This window comes from Toxorhynchites rutilus, chromosome 1 (genome assembly GCF_029784135.1).
Source record: "Toxorhynchites rutilus septentrionalis strain SRP chromosome 1, ASM2978413v1, whole genome shotgun sequence".
NCBI classification, from domain to species: Eukaryota; Metazoa; Arthropoda; class Insecta; order Diptera; family Culicidae; genus Toxorhynchites; species Toxorhynchites rutilus.
The window spans coordinates 62,739,130-62,753,582 of record NC_073744.1 but is presented as its reverse complement, the minus strand read 5'-3'; the positions used below and the strand labels follow the sequence as shown (position 1 = coordinate 62,753,582).

The following is a 14,453-nucleotide window of genomic DNA, read 5'->3' as shown; positions in this document are numbered from 1 at the left end:
TTTCAGTGAGTGGCAAAGTGTTTCTCCGGCACGTCGCATTAAATGTAATTTACTGAACAATATGTCACAAGCTGGATGGGAAGAAATTTTCCAACTGTGAAAGCTGTGGCGAGTGGCAAACGTAATAGCTAAACAGGAAGGTTTAACCGAACAAGATGAGAATATCGAGTGATAACAAAAACACAACACCAAAGGTTCTTTTCAGAACCATCAACATATTCATAAAGAGTAAACAGTAAACTAATCCATTTTTCAGGTAGATAGGTAGGTATTCACGTAGGAGAAGAAAATAAAACAATATATTTAAAATATATATTTAACAAAAGCTGTCCCCTTTGTATAGTCCTACGTCACTCCGGTTATGTCCCCGACATTACCCACCCGTCTTTTCGTCCTTCTCCAGAAATGCCACTTTCGCTTCCTGCTCCTCAGGGGGATCATTCGTGATGGCTTCTTTTACATCGTGCGCTGAAAGCTTAGTCTCCACTCGGAACTTCCACGTATCGTAGCCTTCACCGGCAAACTGCACGATTCCTGCTTTCCTCGCACTGGACATTCTGGAACAACTGTTGCACTTTTCACTTTACTTTCAGGTATGGTGTGACTGGGCCCATAACCTGTTGAGAACAGCGTTATACACTGGTGGCTTTATTTAACAATAGTGATGCTTAACCTATTGACAACGGTTCTTTTATACCCTAGTGGTTGTTATGCAGTTATTATTTACATCATGCATAGTAACCGTTGTTGCTATGAAACTTATATGAAACAAACCTAGGAAACTAACTGGAAATCATAGCCTACCAAGGTTTTCAACAGTTATTGATTCGGGTATCAAATAGGAACTGAAAAGTAAGGTGGCTTTCACAATAAAACGATAAATTTTGCCATCTAACGTCATTCGCCGCGCGGAATAAGGGGAATACTGTGACTTGGATCATCTCATTGAATTCGCCGCGCGCAATAGAGGGGAATATTTTTTCACTGTATACAGACGATTTTGACCAATTTATATATCGGCTCACTGTGTCCGCCAGTTGCTGGCTGCGTACGGCTCGGTGGGAGTATAGCGAGCGTCACCCAGTCGTCACTGTGTTGACGTTTTCGATTTAAATGGCACAACGCAGTAAGTCCATCAGAAAGAAGAAACAGGAGCAGCATCACAAAAGCCAACTGACTTTCGAAACGTGTGTGTAGTTAATTTTGAAAACAACAGCTTTTTCGCTGAACATTGGATTGCAAAATCGTGCGGAAGGTCGGGGAGTCGCCAAAATTGTAAATGAAATGTTTCCGCGGAAGTGATCACTGAGCAACAAGAGTGCAGTGCGATTAATAGAATTGCGTTTGGCTAACGGACACTGATGGCCATGGAGGAACCACATACTACTCCGAAAAAGAATGGTAGCAGTCTGGGAAGCGATGCAATCTTCAAAACCCTTGAGAACTTTACCGCTCCGGTGAGCAACAGCCCGAAGGTAGAGGATTCATATATTTCTGGCTGATTATCTATGAATTTTTCTTTCCGTTTCTAGCTTCCAACCATAAAGGATTTTTGCATTGTGAAGCCCATAAGTCGGGGGGCATTTGGGAAGGTTTTTCTAGGTTATAAAAAGAACGATCAAAACAAGTTATATGCGATAAAGGTAAGGATATTTGTTGTTTAATTCTGTCCTCGATTGAACTAAGTTAACTTCGAACAGGTGATGCGCAAATCTGAGATGATAAATAAGAATATGGTATCACAGGTCATTACGGAACGCAACGCCCTAGCCTTATCCCGGAGTCCCTTCTGTGTCAGTCTGTACTACTCGCTGCAAACCATATCCTCAGTTTATCTGGTAATGGAGTACATGGTGGGTGGGGATTTGAAATCACTGCTGGCTATGTACGGATTCTTCGAAGAATCCGCGGCACGATTTTACGTGGCCGAGATCTGTCTAGCTCTGCAGTACTTGCACAAACATGGTATCGTTCATCGTGACATCAAACCGGACAATATGCTGATCTCAGCAAGCGGCCACGTCAAGCTAACCGACTTTGGACTGAGTCGGATCGAGTTGAGACGAGATTTGGAAATTTCGGATCTGATAAATTGCTCGCCCAACCTTCATGCCCGTACCCCCGGGCAGCTGCTTTCGTTGACGTCCCATTTGTCGTTTGGGTCGCACGAGAAGAAACAGCAGGAGCTGATTGAGAAGGAACAGTCGCATCATTCGTTGGAAAACGATTCCGATGGGTCGTTCTCCAACTCGAAACAGAACGAGAGCAAAATGTCTGGGGTGAGTCCGTTTTTCTCCGCCGAGCAAAACGCCAGCATTCTCGAGGGCATGAAGGAGGTGCGAGCAATAGCGGAGGATGTTGGGGAAGATTTGACGTCGTCCTATTATACGTGCAATTCCAGCGTGGATGGAAAAGGAAGCAGTGGAAGCTATGCATCAATTAACGGTAATAATAACAATACTGAGTTTGAAGGTAAATCTTTTCGAGGACATTGTGATAAACTAGCTGAGAAGCAGTTCGGGGATAGTAACGATAAGGAAAACGCCGACAGTAACAATGGACAAACTGAAAAGGAGGGTCGATTGAAAACTTCGTTTGATTTTTTATTGGTAAGTTCCCATTAGTATGTTATCGGCATTGGTTGTAATTTCGATCCATGTTTTCTAGGGGCCAGGTCACAAATCGAAGACCCATCTCAGCAATGATTCGGGCGTTTCCAGTAGAAAAAGTGATTTTTCGCACATTCCAGCGGAGTTATCTGCGATTGAAAAGACAGAAAGTTCCAACAATAGCAATAAAGAAGATTATTCGTGTTCGGATTTTTCTCGCAGGTTTGTCGGAGGGATGGAATAACTATCATGATTCGGTGTGACTTCAATTGTGCCGTTTTATTTCAGCATGAGCATGAGTAACATAAACGATTCATCATCAACGAGGCATGATCATAATTCACCCATCAAAAACATGTCTCGTGGATTCAAAATGCCAGACAATTTCAGGTTTGTAACAAATGCATCATGATATTTGTTTACATCTCATGAACAATTCCAAGCTAAAATATACAAACATCTACCGTAAAATGATGTACGAAGGTAGTTTTCAATTCATCGTAACTTTAACTCGATTTGTGACACTGCGAAGTTTTTGAAGTGTTTATTACACCGGGGATCGATTTTTCTGAGTTTCTGGAGATGTGTAAGAGCTTGGTTGAAATTATGTATTTAGTGTAGACCAGAGATTCTCAATGTGGTCGACATCTGGACCTCTTGGGATCGACACTGGTTTTCCAGGGGTCGACATAAACAAAAAGGGATTTTGGGATCAGGATTATTAATTCAACATTTTATTTGAAACATTCGAAATACTGCATAAGTTATGTTACATTAACCAACTTGTTAATATAGGGCAATTCCACGCCAAAATCAGTCGAAAAACGGCAGATTTTGACGCGTCCCTCTCCGATTTTTTTGAAACCTTCTATACTCTGTCCAACTTCTATAAGACCACCCTGATTCTATTTCGTTGCAACACAAACAGTTAGAATTTCAACAAGATACATTTATACATTGTTGAATGCTTAAAACGTCAATTTCGTTCAAAAGAGTTGTTTGTTTATTTATTGTGCTTAAATATGATAATTTCAGCTGTCCAGTTTCCATAAGACCATTTCAAAATTCATATGTATTATCAATGAAAAATTCAAGACGATCGGCTGATTTCGACTAATTGCCTTGAAAATTCGTGTTGGAATGCTATTTACCAAATTCTGCTGAACGGATTTCCCGATATTTTTTCCATGTTTCCGAAATTGCGACCATGAGCTCTTCAATCGTGGTGTACCGTTTTCCCTCAGTGTAGATTCTGCGTACATAGATCCTCCTAAGATTTTCAACAAGATTCAAGTCTGGCGAGCGAGCCGACCAGTCCAGAAAATTATGTTTTTGGTCCTTGATACATTATTTAGTTTCCTTGCTGAGATGAATAGTAGCATTGTTTTGCTGGAATGTGAATTTTTTGTGACGATATCCTCGCGAAACCGGTACTCCTACCGGCTGATTCCAGAACATGTATGTAATCCTTGAATGATGCGAAAGCTATCTTGAGCTTTCCGGTTGCACAGAATCCCGCCCAAACCATGCACGAGCCTTCACCAAAATTCCTGGTTGAAAAATACTGTTCCTTCTTCCGTAAATCACGCCAGTATCCGTTGAAACCATCAGGATCATCCTTATTGAACTTTTATTCGTCACTGAAGATAACCTACACATTGAAGAACTTTTTGTTATGGTATATAGCAAAATGTATTCTTTTGGAAACATCCTTGTCACAACATACCATGTCCCACTGTCGGTTAATGTGAACTTTGGTAAAACTCAGACTTCTTGATGAGATGAGGAGCTTTAAGCTTATACACCCTCTTCATGTGAGGGTTTATTATCAAAATTTGATGAATTGTCACCCGAGTAACATTTAAATTGAAATATTGCTTTATCTGCATAAGCGATTTTGAGATATTCGAAGCTGTTCTAGCTATTTTCCGCTTATTCCGGTCAGAGAGCTTCGATTTACATGGAGCTTACTTTCTTACCGTATCTTTGAGAATTCGTCAAACAATTGAGCACTATTTGATGGGATCGTCCAATCCGACGAGAAATTTCTCTGATATCAACATTTTCTTGGTGAAATGCATCTATTTGTCTTTATTTTCTCTCCGCGAGCACTTTACCCTTCGGCGTTTTCCAGATTAATTGATCTAAACAAGTAAAACAACGGAAAAATGTAACTGGTTTTATAGAAACTTGACACTTGAAACATACAAAAACATTCGTTTACACTCAGCGCTTGCACACACACATATGAAAATCATGCAGTTTATGGTAGTCACCAATACCAATACACTAGATATACACTAGAAAAGTTGAAGCATTATTTGCAGAATGTATATATGGTGGCAACCAGGGCTAGTTATTTTCGAAGCTAATAAATGTGATTGAATTTTATTCATACAACTCTCACTTCCACTACAGTCATTTTCGGTGGATTAATTTCAGTGTATCGGGGTGTAGTGGAAACGAAATATTCTCTACGCATACAGTAGCATTGATTCTTTTGTTTCGTTCCTTTCCCCTTTCGTTCTCTTACAAGTATAAAAGCAGAAGCTTTCACTGACGATTAAAACTGCTTGAACGGGTTATATTTATTTTCATTTCGCATGTTAGAGGATGCTTGCTGCTTTCAAAAGTTTTATTTTACCAAAATGGATCGTCGCGGACCGTGTTCAAAATTCTTCAATCACTTGTAAATAACATGTTTCTCTGTTATTTGGAATACATGTTTATTACAGAAAATGTAATAAAATGAAAGACGGCACTGATCGGACTATTCCTTTCTCGAGTTTTTCACCCTCTCTAAGAGGGAAAAGAATAGTCCGATTTGAGCTGTCTTCATTTTATTATATTTCCTGTATCAAACATGTATTCCATGTTACGAAGAAGCATGTTATTTGCAAGTACGCTGGATTCTTTTTTATGCGTTTTTTGCGTGATATTTTTTACGTTATTCGCTCAAAATTACGCAATTTTTTAATGCGATTTGCTTGAAATTACGCGATTTTTTTTACACGGTTTGCTCGAAATTACGCGATTTTCGACTAGGTCTGCGCTTTCAGCGTGCCCACGCAGAATTGCGAGCGCATACACAACGCCGGAAGCACGCGCACGCACATACCATTGGGTGCACAAACACGCATACACACGCGCAAACATGCACAAACATGTGCACAAAAACGCGAGCGCACACAAACATACAAATGGACGCACAGGTGCGCACAAACGCGCACACACAAGCACATACACGCGCACAAACGTGCACACGCACAGACGCACGCACGTGTACACACGCACACAAATACGTGCACACGTACGCACAGACGCACGCACGTGTACACACGCACACAAATACGTGCACACGTACGCACACACACCCACACATGCCCATGCACAAAAAAACGCGCACACCTGCACACAAGCAAGAAAAAAACACGCGCACAGAAACACGCACAAATGCGCGCAAACACGCCTACATATGCCCGCGCATAAAAAAAGCGCACACCTGCATGCAAGCAAAAAAAAAACACGCGCACACACGCACACAAACACCCAAAAAACGCGCGAACATACACAAACACCCACACAAATACACGTGCACGCACACAAACAAGCACAAACACAAACATCGGGCTGTCGAATACTCGGCTATCCGGACTCGAAGCTGACCGGTATCCAGTATCCGACCAAACCACTATCCGTTTCATCACTAATTTCACACTGACAACTAGCGCCGGTAAATAATTACTCCTGCAGGCATACTACATAACCCTCACTGCACCGTTTTCATTAGTTTCAGTGAATAAGTTTCGAATGCAACAAGGAAACATTCCTTTCTATACAAACTGTCAGAATATGCTTCAAATTAATTTCCAAGTGACGATTTCTAACGTCGCTTTGGTTTGCAGAATGAAAGGAATCAACGTGAAATGAAAGGAATATGTACGAAAGAGACGAGATATTTTTCTTATTGTGCGTGAAAAGAGAATAGATATATTTTTAGCCTGCATGGTTCTGGTTCTGTTCTGAGAAGCGATAGACACATTATTGAGTGACGATATGCTAATTGAAGTGAAATTGTCAGGCCCTGGTGGCAACTATTAAAAATCAAGATTTTCATTATCATTTGGTCTATTTTAATTACAACTGATTCTTCCTAAGGGCGTATGCAGAAAAATGTTTTTTTTTTTGCAAAAAATTGTAACTTGAAATCCAGACGTCCGATTAGAATATTATGCACGGCAGAGTTGTTGAGGAATTATTAAACTATTCAGGGAAAACAACGTTAAAAGTTAAAATATCTTACTCTAAAATTGAATATATCGTTAAACCCTTTTATATCTTCAAAGATGCCCCCTTCGATATTTTTACATATATTTCTGTCGGAAAACCCTCTTAATTCAACAAATTTTGACATAGAGATATTTGTTTTTAGAAATTTATGAAATTTCAATACTCTGCGAAATAGTATCTATTAAAAACAAAATATAGGAGGTTGTGTCCAAGACACGACCGCATTGTTGACGTAGAACTACGCTGTTATTTTAGTTAAGTCGCTTGTTTATAACTTCGAGTATTATTGTATAATGCTGTGAAAATATAGAAATAACTGTTTAGTAGAAAGGTTTGGTCGCCCTGAAATGTTTTTTTTATTGTAGAATCAATTGTCGATAATTGATGATTCTCGCCCTCGCAGAACAATAAATTAGTCCTATCGTATGTCGCAATTTGTTTCATGTCAATGCATTGAAAATTTACCTCTAACGCTATTCCGGTGGCCTTTTTCGTAATTGACATAGACTCGGCTACAGTCGATTATTGCACCAGTACTATTATTCCACATCTTATAATAACATCAATATGTCCTAGGCATCGTATGGAAACATTCTAGATTAGCTTAGCTGTTACCCTTGGTGGAAAGAGTTTTGCTACCGCCATGCGAAACCAAATCACAGGCAAAATTTCAGAACAATTATTTTCTTGGTGAGCTGACGATAGCCTAGTTTGATGATTCCCCACACAATTGTGTAGTTCAAAACATTGATGCAATGGCGTCAGTTTGATGTAATGATTGCAATGCCAGAGACATCAGCGAGTGAGTAACTTGGTCGCGTCCACAGCTCAGTCCGAAACGAAGACATGTGACGGCGCAGAACAAGGAAGCAAAAGCGATATTCATTGCTTCGTATCTAGAACGATACTGAACGTTTACCTTTCCCTTCCCTGTTGAATTGAAGAGACTTTAAACTTCTTTAGTTCATTCGTCTCTAGCCTCCAAAAAGGTCCTTGGAAAACTCTACTCTTTCCTCATATTACTCCTGCACCCCAATTGCCTTGAGAAAGGCACTCGATCCCTCGCTGTCCAGCTCGCCCAGCCACGGCGTTATCCAGTCGGTGTCCTCACGAAGAATGAACGTTTGCCTCAGCGAGATCCACTGTTTATACTCTAGGCTAAACTGACCAGACGTCCCGCGTTACGCGGGACAGTCCCGCATTTAAACAAAATGTCCTGTGTAAGATTGCGTCCCGCGAAACGTTCCGCATTTGGCAAAAAAACCGACAATGTCCTGCGATATCAATATATTTCAATATCACAATTTGATCATGTTGATTCTTTTAAATGGATGACCTCAAAAAAAACTTTTATTTGGCAGAGTGTTCAAGAGCGCTTCTAATGCATCCAAAGATTAAAACGTCGATATGGTTTCATCACACCGACAGTGGGCTTTTTGTTTAGAGAGTGTCAACTGGAAGCGACAGCAACAAAATTGGAAAATGATTTTTATAAAAGTCCCCTATTCATCCGCAGGGACCAACGTGAGCCAGACGAAAAGTTAATCTTTGGTCCCCTAGCTCGGTCAGGGCTTAATGTTTTAAATAAGCCGAAAGAACTAGTGTATACTCGACAGGAAGAGGCAGGGTTGTTTGATGAAGTATCTTAAATGAAGCGCTGGGTGGTCTTACGGAAGTTGGCCGGAACCTCAACCATGGCCGATAAAAAGATGTAAGTCGACGTGTTCTTTTACCTTTTCGTGGCTTTGGTGGTCGACTGTCTCTCCATTTTAGCCATTCGCCCAAAAGTTTTCTATCGGTCGCAGCTGGGGAATGTTGGGAAGATTGGCGGTCTTCGCGACAATGTTTATCTCCAGCCGATCCATGCTCCAGTGATCTTTTGGCATAATGGGCTGATCCCAGGTTCGGCATAAAGACCACATCACCTTCACCACTTCCGGCAACCATTTCATACTATATATCTCCTCGTTCATCATATGTCTCGAAAGAAGAGCGGCTTGGACATTCCCTTCACGTCTGTCAGAGAAGAACCTCCGAGAACTTGATGTGGATGATATATTCGATGTCATTGGTTACCTGGAGTACGTAAAGTACCCGGTCTCCTGCCATTAGTTGAATTCTAGCTTCAAGTACGTCTCATCTTTCATTATGAGCAAGGAAAGGAGTTTTTCACCAGCACCTCATGCTACTTCTTCTGTGTGATTGCATGCTGCTCAGATACCTCCGGTCTCGTTTGGCGCTTCCGCATTAAAATGTCCATTTTGGCCAGATTCTCCTTCACCGTTTGGCCGGTTGCTTTGATCTCCCGGCTTAAGGAGCGGCAGGGAGATGATGTTGTAAATACCAGATCGGCTATATGTGGTGGACACAAAGTGCCTCAGGATGTCCAACTTTTTCGCTGTAGGGTGGAGCTTGCAGTATGAAAAAATCATCAAGTTGTTTGACAGTGCTGCTGCTGCGAATCAACAGCCATGAATCATTTTTGTTGTAGGCTTAATAAACGTAAGATTCAAGGAAAGTTTGTTCCATATATATTTCATCACCATCCGAAATTAGTCCATTTTTTTGAATGCATACGTTAACACTAAAATCGATGGAAAATGAATTGGAATTTTCGAGTATTCCATTCGGTAGTTTGAAGAAAATTGTAGAATTTGAATTTTGCTTGCCAGGCGTAAATGCTCTGATTGAGCGTGTGGTTTTCAGGCGTAAACAAAATCTAAACCACCGAAAAATTACAACTGAGTGCCGATACTTAGAAAGAAATAATACAGATCAGTTTAGACTCGCTAAACTATGGTTTATGTTCACATAACGTATATTCTTCTTCTTCTTATATGGCACTAACGTTCCTAGAGGAACTACGCCGTCTCAACGTAGTATTACTTGCGTCATTTTCATTAGTACTTAGTTGAGATTTCTATGCCAAATAACACGCCTTGAATGCATTCTGAGTGGCAAGCTCTAGAATACGCGTGACCACAGTGCTAGTCAGAGGAAATTTCTTTGAAGAAAAAATTCCCCGACCAGAACGGGAATCGAACCCGAACCCCCGGCATGTTAGGTTTGACGCTAACCACTCGGCCACGGGAGCACATAACGTATATACATAACGTTTTGTTTTTTGTGTCCCGCGTTAGACCTCTGACCATCTGGTCACTTTACTTCAGGCAAATATTACCCTTCGTACTTCTTCTTTTCCTTTGCTCACGGAGACTTTCAATCTTACGATTTCCCCTTCGTTGCTCGTCAATAAGTTCCTCGTTATTGACAGTTCTGTTCGGGAAAACACACCAATGGACAGAACAAATGTATGGGGAAATGGGAATGCTACCAATTTTCATCAATTTAAACTATATACAGACTATGGGATAGTAATGTATAGTATATCAAACAAATATTAGAAAATTTCTGATTCGATTGGTATGCGAATCGTAAAAATCCGTTCGCAGCAAAAATTTAATGTTTACTTTGTTTCATAAAAACGTGACCTGTTTTCTGATTTGGCACCCTTAATGAAAGACGTAGTTCTACGTCAAAAAGTGATATGAAAAATGGAATCTATATGCTATTCTACTTGAAAAACTATATACAACGTTTTATCCTAGAACTAACCGTACTCAAGGTATAACCAATTTAACCCTTTGCGGTCGTTTGTCTGCTCTCAGCTACCACAGCAAGGAATCTCGCTTTATATTTTATTCAACGATGTAATAGTTTACATTTTTCTAAACGAATTTTAATGTCTAGTGAACTTTTTCACGAATTTGTACAAAGTTTCTGTGTGCAATAGGTAACGGTACTCCCTATAAACAAAATATTATTAGCGTGGAAAGAAAAGAGGATCTCTGTCAAGGAAAATTAATTCCGATCGCAAATTAAAATTATGTTAGTGAAATATTTAAAAAAGTATACTGGTGCTGGACATTACGACTAAGGTTCCGACGCGGTACCACGGTATAGAAATTTCACTGAAATTATTTTCGCTATATGAAATTAGGCACACAATGCGTGGAATACCTATAAGCGCGCCCATATACTGTTTAGGTTCTATAATTTAGATTTTTTAAATAAAAACCTAGCATCTGTAAGAGCTTTGATTATTAAGTAAATTTCACTATTGAATGTCCCAGACCAATTGGCAACAGTTATTTATAATTATAAAAACACATTTTTGGAATGGAAATTCTTAACAGAAGAATTATATAAATATTAGGCTGTCAAAAAAGTCCTGCGGTATTTCCGCGAGGTGTCGTTGTAAGCGCGTAGTTCTAGTTGTATTCATTGTATCGAGTCATACTATAGCTTGTTGGAAAGGTATTTTTGCGCGCTATAATATAGTCCTTGACAGTGTTTTGTTTGGTTAAGTCGTTCGTGAGTTATACTGTCGCAAATATGGAGCAAAATAAAGAGAAAATCCGACATATTTTACAGTACTACTATGACAAAGGCAAAAATGCATCTCAAGCTGCCAATAAAATTTGTGCAGTTTATGGACCCGATACAGTTTCCATTTCCACCGCACAACGATGGTTTCAACGTTTTCGTTCTGGTGTAGAGGTCGTCGAAGATGCGCCACGCTCCGGAAGGCCTGTCGTCGAAAATTGCGACAAAATCGCTGAATTAGCCGAGAAAGACCGGCATAGTAGCAGCCGTAGCATCGGCCAAGAGCTGGGAATAAGTCATCAAACCGTTATTAACCATTTGAAGAAGCTTGGATTCACAAAGAAGCTCGATGTATGGGTGCCACACACGTTGACGCAAAAAAACATCTTTGACCGTATCGACGCATGTGAATCGCTGCTGAATCGCAACAAAATCGACCCGTTTCTGAAGCGGATGGTGATTGGCGATGAAAAGTGGGTCACTTACGACAACGTGAAGCGCAAACGGTCGTGGTCGAAGCCCGCTGAAGCGGCTCAGACGGTGGCCAAGCCCTCATTAACGGCCAGGAAGGTTCTGCTGTGTGTTTGGTGGGATTGTCAAGGAATCATCTATTATGAGCTGCTTCCCTATGGCCAAACGCTCAATTCGGACCTGTACTGCCAACAACTGGACCGCTTGAAGGTAGCACTCATGAAGAAGAGGCCATCTTTGATAAACAGAGGCCGCATTGTCTTCCATCAGGACAACGCCAGGTCACACACTTCTTTGGTGACGCGCCAGAAGCTCCGGGAGCTCGGATGGGAGGTTCTTTTGCATCCGCCGTATAGTCCGGACCTTGCACCAAGTGACTACCTCCTGTTTTTGTCCATGGCGAACGAGCTAGGTAGTCAGAAGTTAGCCACAAAAGAGGCCTGTGAAAATTGGCTATCCGAGTTTTTTGCCAATAAGGAAGCGAGCTTCTATAACAGAGGTATTATGAAGTTGGCATCTCGTTGGGAACAAGTCATTGAACAAAACGGCGCATATTTGATTTAAAACAGATGCTAATTTTATTTTACTAATTTTATGAACAAATGAAAATTCAAAAAAAATACCGCAGGACTTTTTTGACAGCCTAATATATAAATATATAATCCATTGGGATGTATCCATTGCCATTGCGCTAAGAATCCACTTCATGCTATTGATATATTCCTACTGTCACATCAGTTTGTCTAAACCTCCAGTTCATTTGTTCTTTCAGGGGTATCAAACGCAGACGGCAGTTGGTGAATCGCGTCGATTCGCTGACTTCCGACCCGGATGGGAGCAGCGCAAGCACCGGACTTACACAGGAAATTGATGTGCTCGAAATTGGTAGCAGCACCCCGAAAAAGCGGAAAGCTACATCCCCGATCAAGGGTGTCCTCAAGGTTCGCTCTCTTTCCGACGACGAAATGCCCGCGAATGCGCACCTAGGCAATGTGATGTTCTCGACGCCGGTTTCATCGCAAAAAATGCGTCGCGATGGGGGACAGCTGGGAAAGCTTAAAAGCACACGGTTTGTGCTACCATCTTCGGTAGAACAATCGCACAAAGTGCAGGCATTTATTAAACTTCCGGAAGAAGCTGCCATGTCACCGATTTGCACGGCATCCTCCGCGTTGGCGAACGTTGAACGAACTCCAAAAGCGGTGAAAACACCTTTCCGTACACCGAAATCAGTACGGCGAGCTCCACTCGGTTCCGACGAGAGAATCCTGGGAACGCCAGACTATCTAGCCCCGGAGTTGCTTCTCCAGCAGGGTCACGGTCCCGCTGTAGACTGGTGGGCGCTCGGTGTTTGTTTGTACGAATTCATGACCGGAGTTCCTCCCTTTAACGATGAGACGCCGCAGAAGGTGTTCGAGAATATTCTCAGCCGGAACATCGAGTGGCCACAGGATGAGGAAGCTCTTTCGCAAGCATCGGTCGAGGCAATAGAGGCAATGCTGGAGATGGATCCGCTGAAAAGACCCCAAGCCGATCGAATAATGGAGATGCAATTTTTCAATCTAATAGACTGGAAAAGTTTGGAGTTGGCGGATCCTCCATTCGTTCCTACCCCGGATGATCCACACGACACGGGCTACTTCGAAGCGCGTAATGTTATGCAGCATCTGAAAGTGTCCGAAATTGACATTGAATCCTACTAGCGGACACTGGGCGTCTCGCAAAATCAATATAATTGTTTTTAGTTTCTTGTTTCTTATGGATAAATTTTGTGGAATGTTGGAGCCATACGAAAACGGAATGCGTTTGTCTGGAAGTTCCAGTTTTAATAATCTCTATTGTTCCATATATGACTTTGAAACTGTTATTTTTATTGCTGGGAGTAGCTTTTATGTTGAATAAATTCGTATGCAGAAGCAATCCTTGGCTAAATGATCCAGTCGGTGGCAGAGAAAACAAATCTATCTTTTTTCCTCGTTTCATTTCTCGTTTCAATGCTTTTCGTGCTTGCAGATATTGAAAAAGATGCTAATCTATCCCATCCATCAAGGGGGGTGAGTGTAAATGCGAATGAAATGTAGGTTGATCAAGATAACATTTTACCTGTAGCTATTCCTGGCACTATATCGTTGATAGGATCAGATTGCAAATAAGCTTTCCTTATATTCACCCGACAAATAGTTACGTCTGGTTCCTAGCATTGCTGCAATCTCGGATAACGGTTACAAAGTAGGTTGATGGGTACTATTCCTCATCGTTCATCTTTTAACATTCAAGTGCTGAGTGCAAGTGGCGAATATAAAGAACAAAATGAATATAACGCCAATAAGAATTAGAAAAAAAATCGGACAGAAGAGTACCTCCGTACTTGAATTGTAGAATTAGTGTAATTATTGATTTCAAATGGATCCACTTTGTCGAACTCTTCTCAAAAAGCAAACGTGTTAGATATGCTAGGTATAATTATGTGTAGATCTAAATTCTTATATTAGGATAAAACGACGATATGATTGTTTGATCGAATTTTAACAATTTCAAGTAAAATAAAGAGTAATATATTACAAACTTTTGGGTGCTGACAACTTTTATTTTCTTTATAAATAAAACAAGTAAATGAAAACCTTTCTTGTGGATATGTAAGTATATGACTCCCTAAAGTGAGAAATTGTTCCTCGTCTTTCGATTAATACAGGTAGT

At 40.9% G+C, this 14,453-nt stretch overlaps 1 protein-coding gene across 2 annotated transcripts; it reads left to right on the top strand.

Moving 5' to 3' along the window:
- The first annotated feature begins 468 nt into the window (after nt 1-468).
- LOC129762460 (serine/threonine-protein kinase greatwall) lies at nt 469-14,325 on the top strand. Of its 2 annotated transcripts, none has more exons than XM_055760729.1 (6): nt 469-1,457; nt 1,533-1,643; nt 1,701-2,609; nt 2,668-2,831; nt 2,898-2,999; nt 12,529-14,325. In XM_055760729.1, the coding sequence occupies exons 1-6, from the start codon at nt 1,362-1,364 to the stop codon at nt 13,457-13,459; spliced, it is 2,313 nt and encodes a 770-aa protein (XP_055616704.1). In that variant the 5' UTR covers nt 469-1,361; the 3' UTR covers nt 13,460-14,325. The 2 variants fall into 2 exon arrangements, with proteins under 2 accessions (XP_055616704.1, XP_055616703.1); XM_055760728.1 differs by having other exon boundaries at nt 471-1,475.
- Nucleotides 14,326-14,453: the final 128 nt, after the last annotated feature.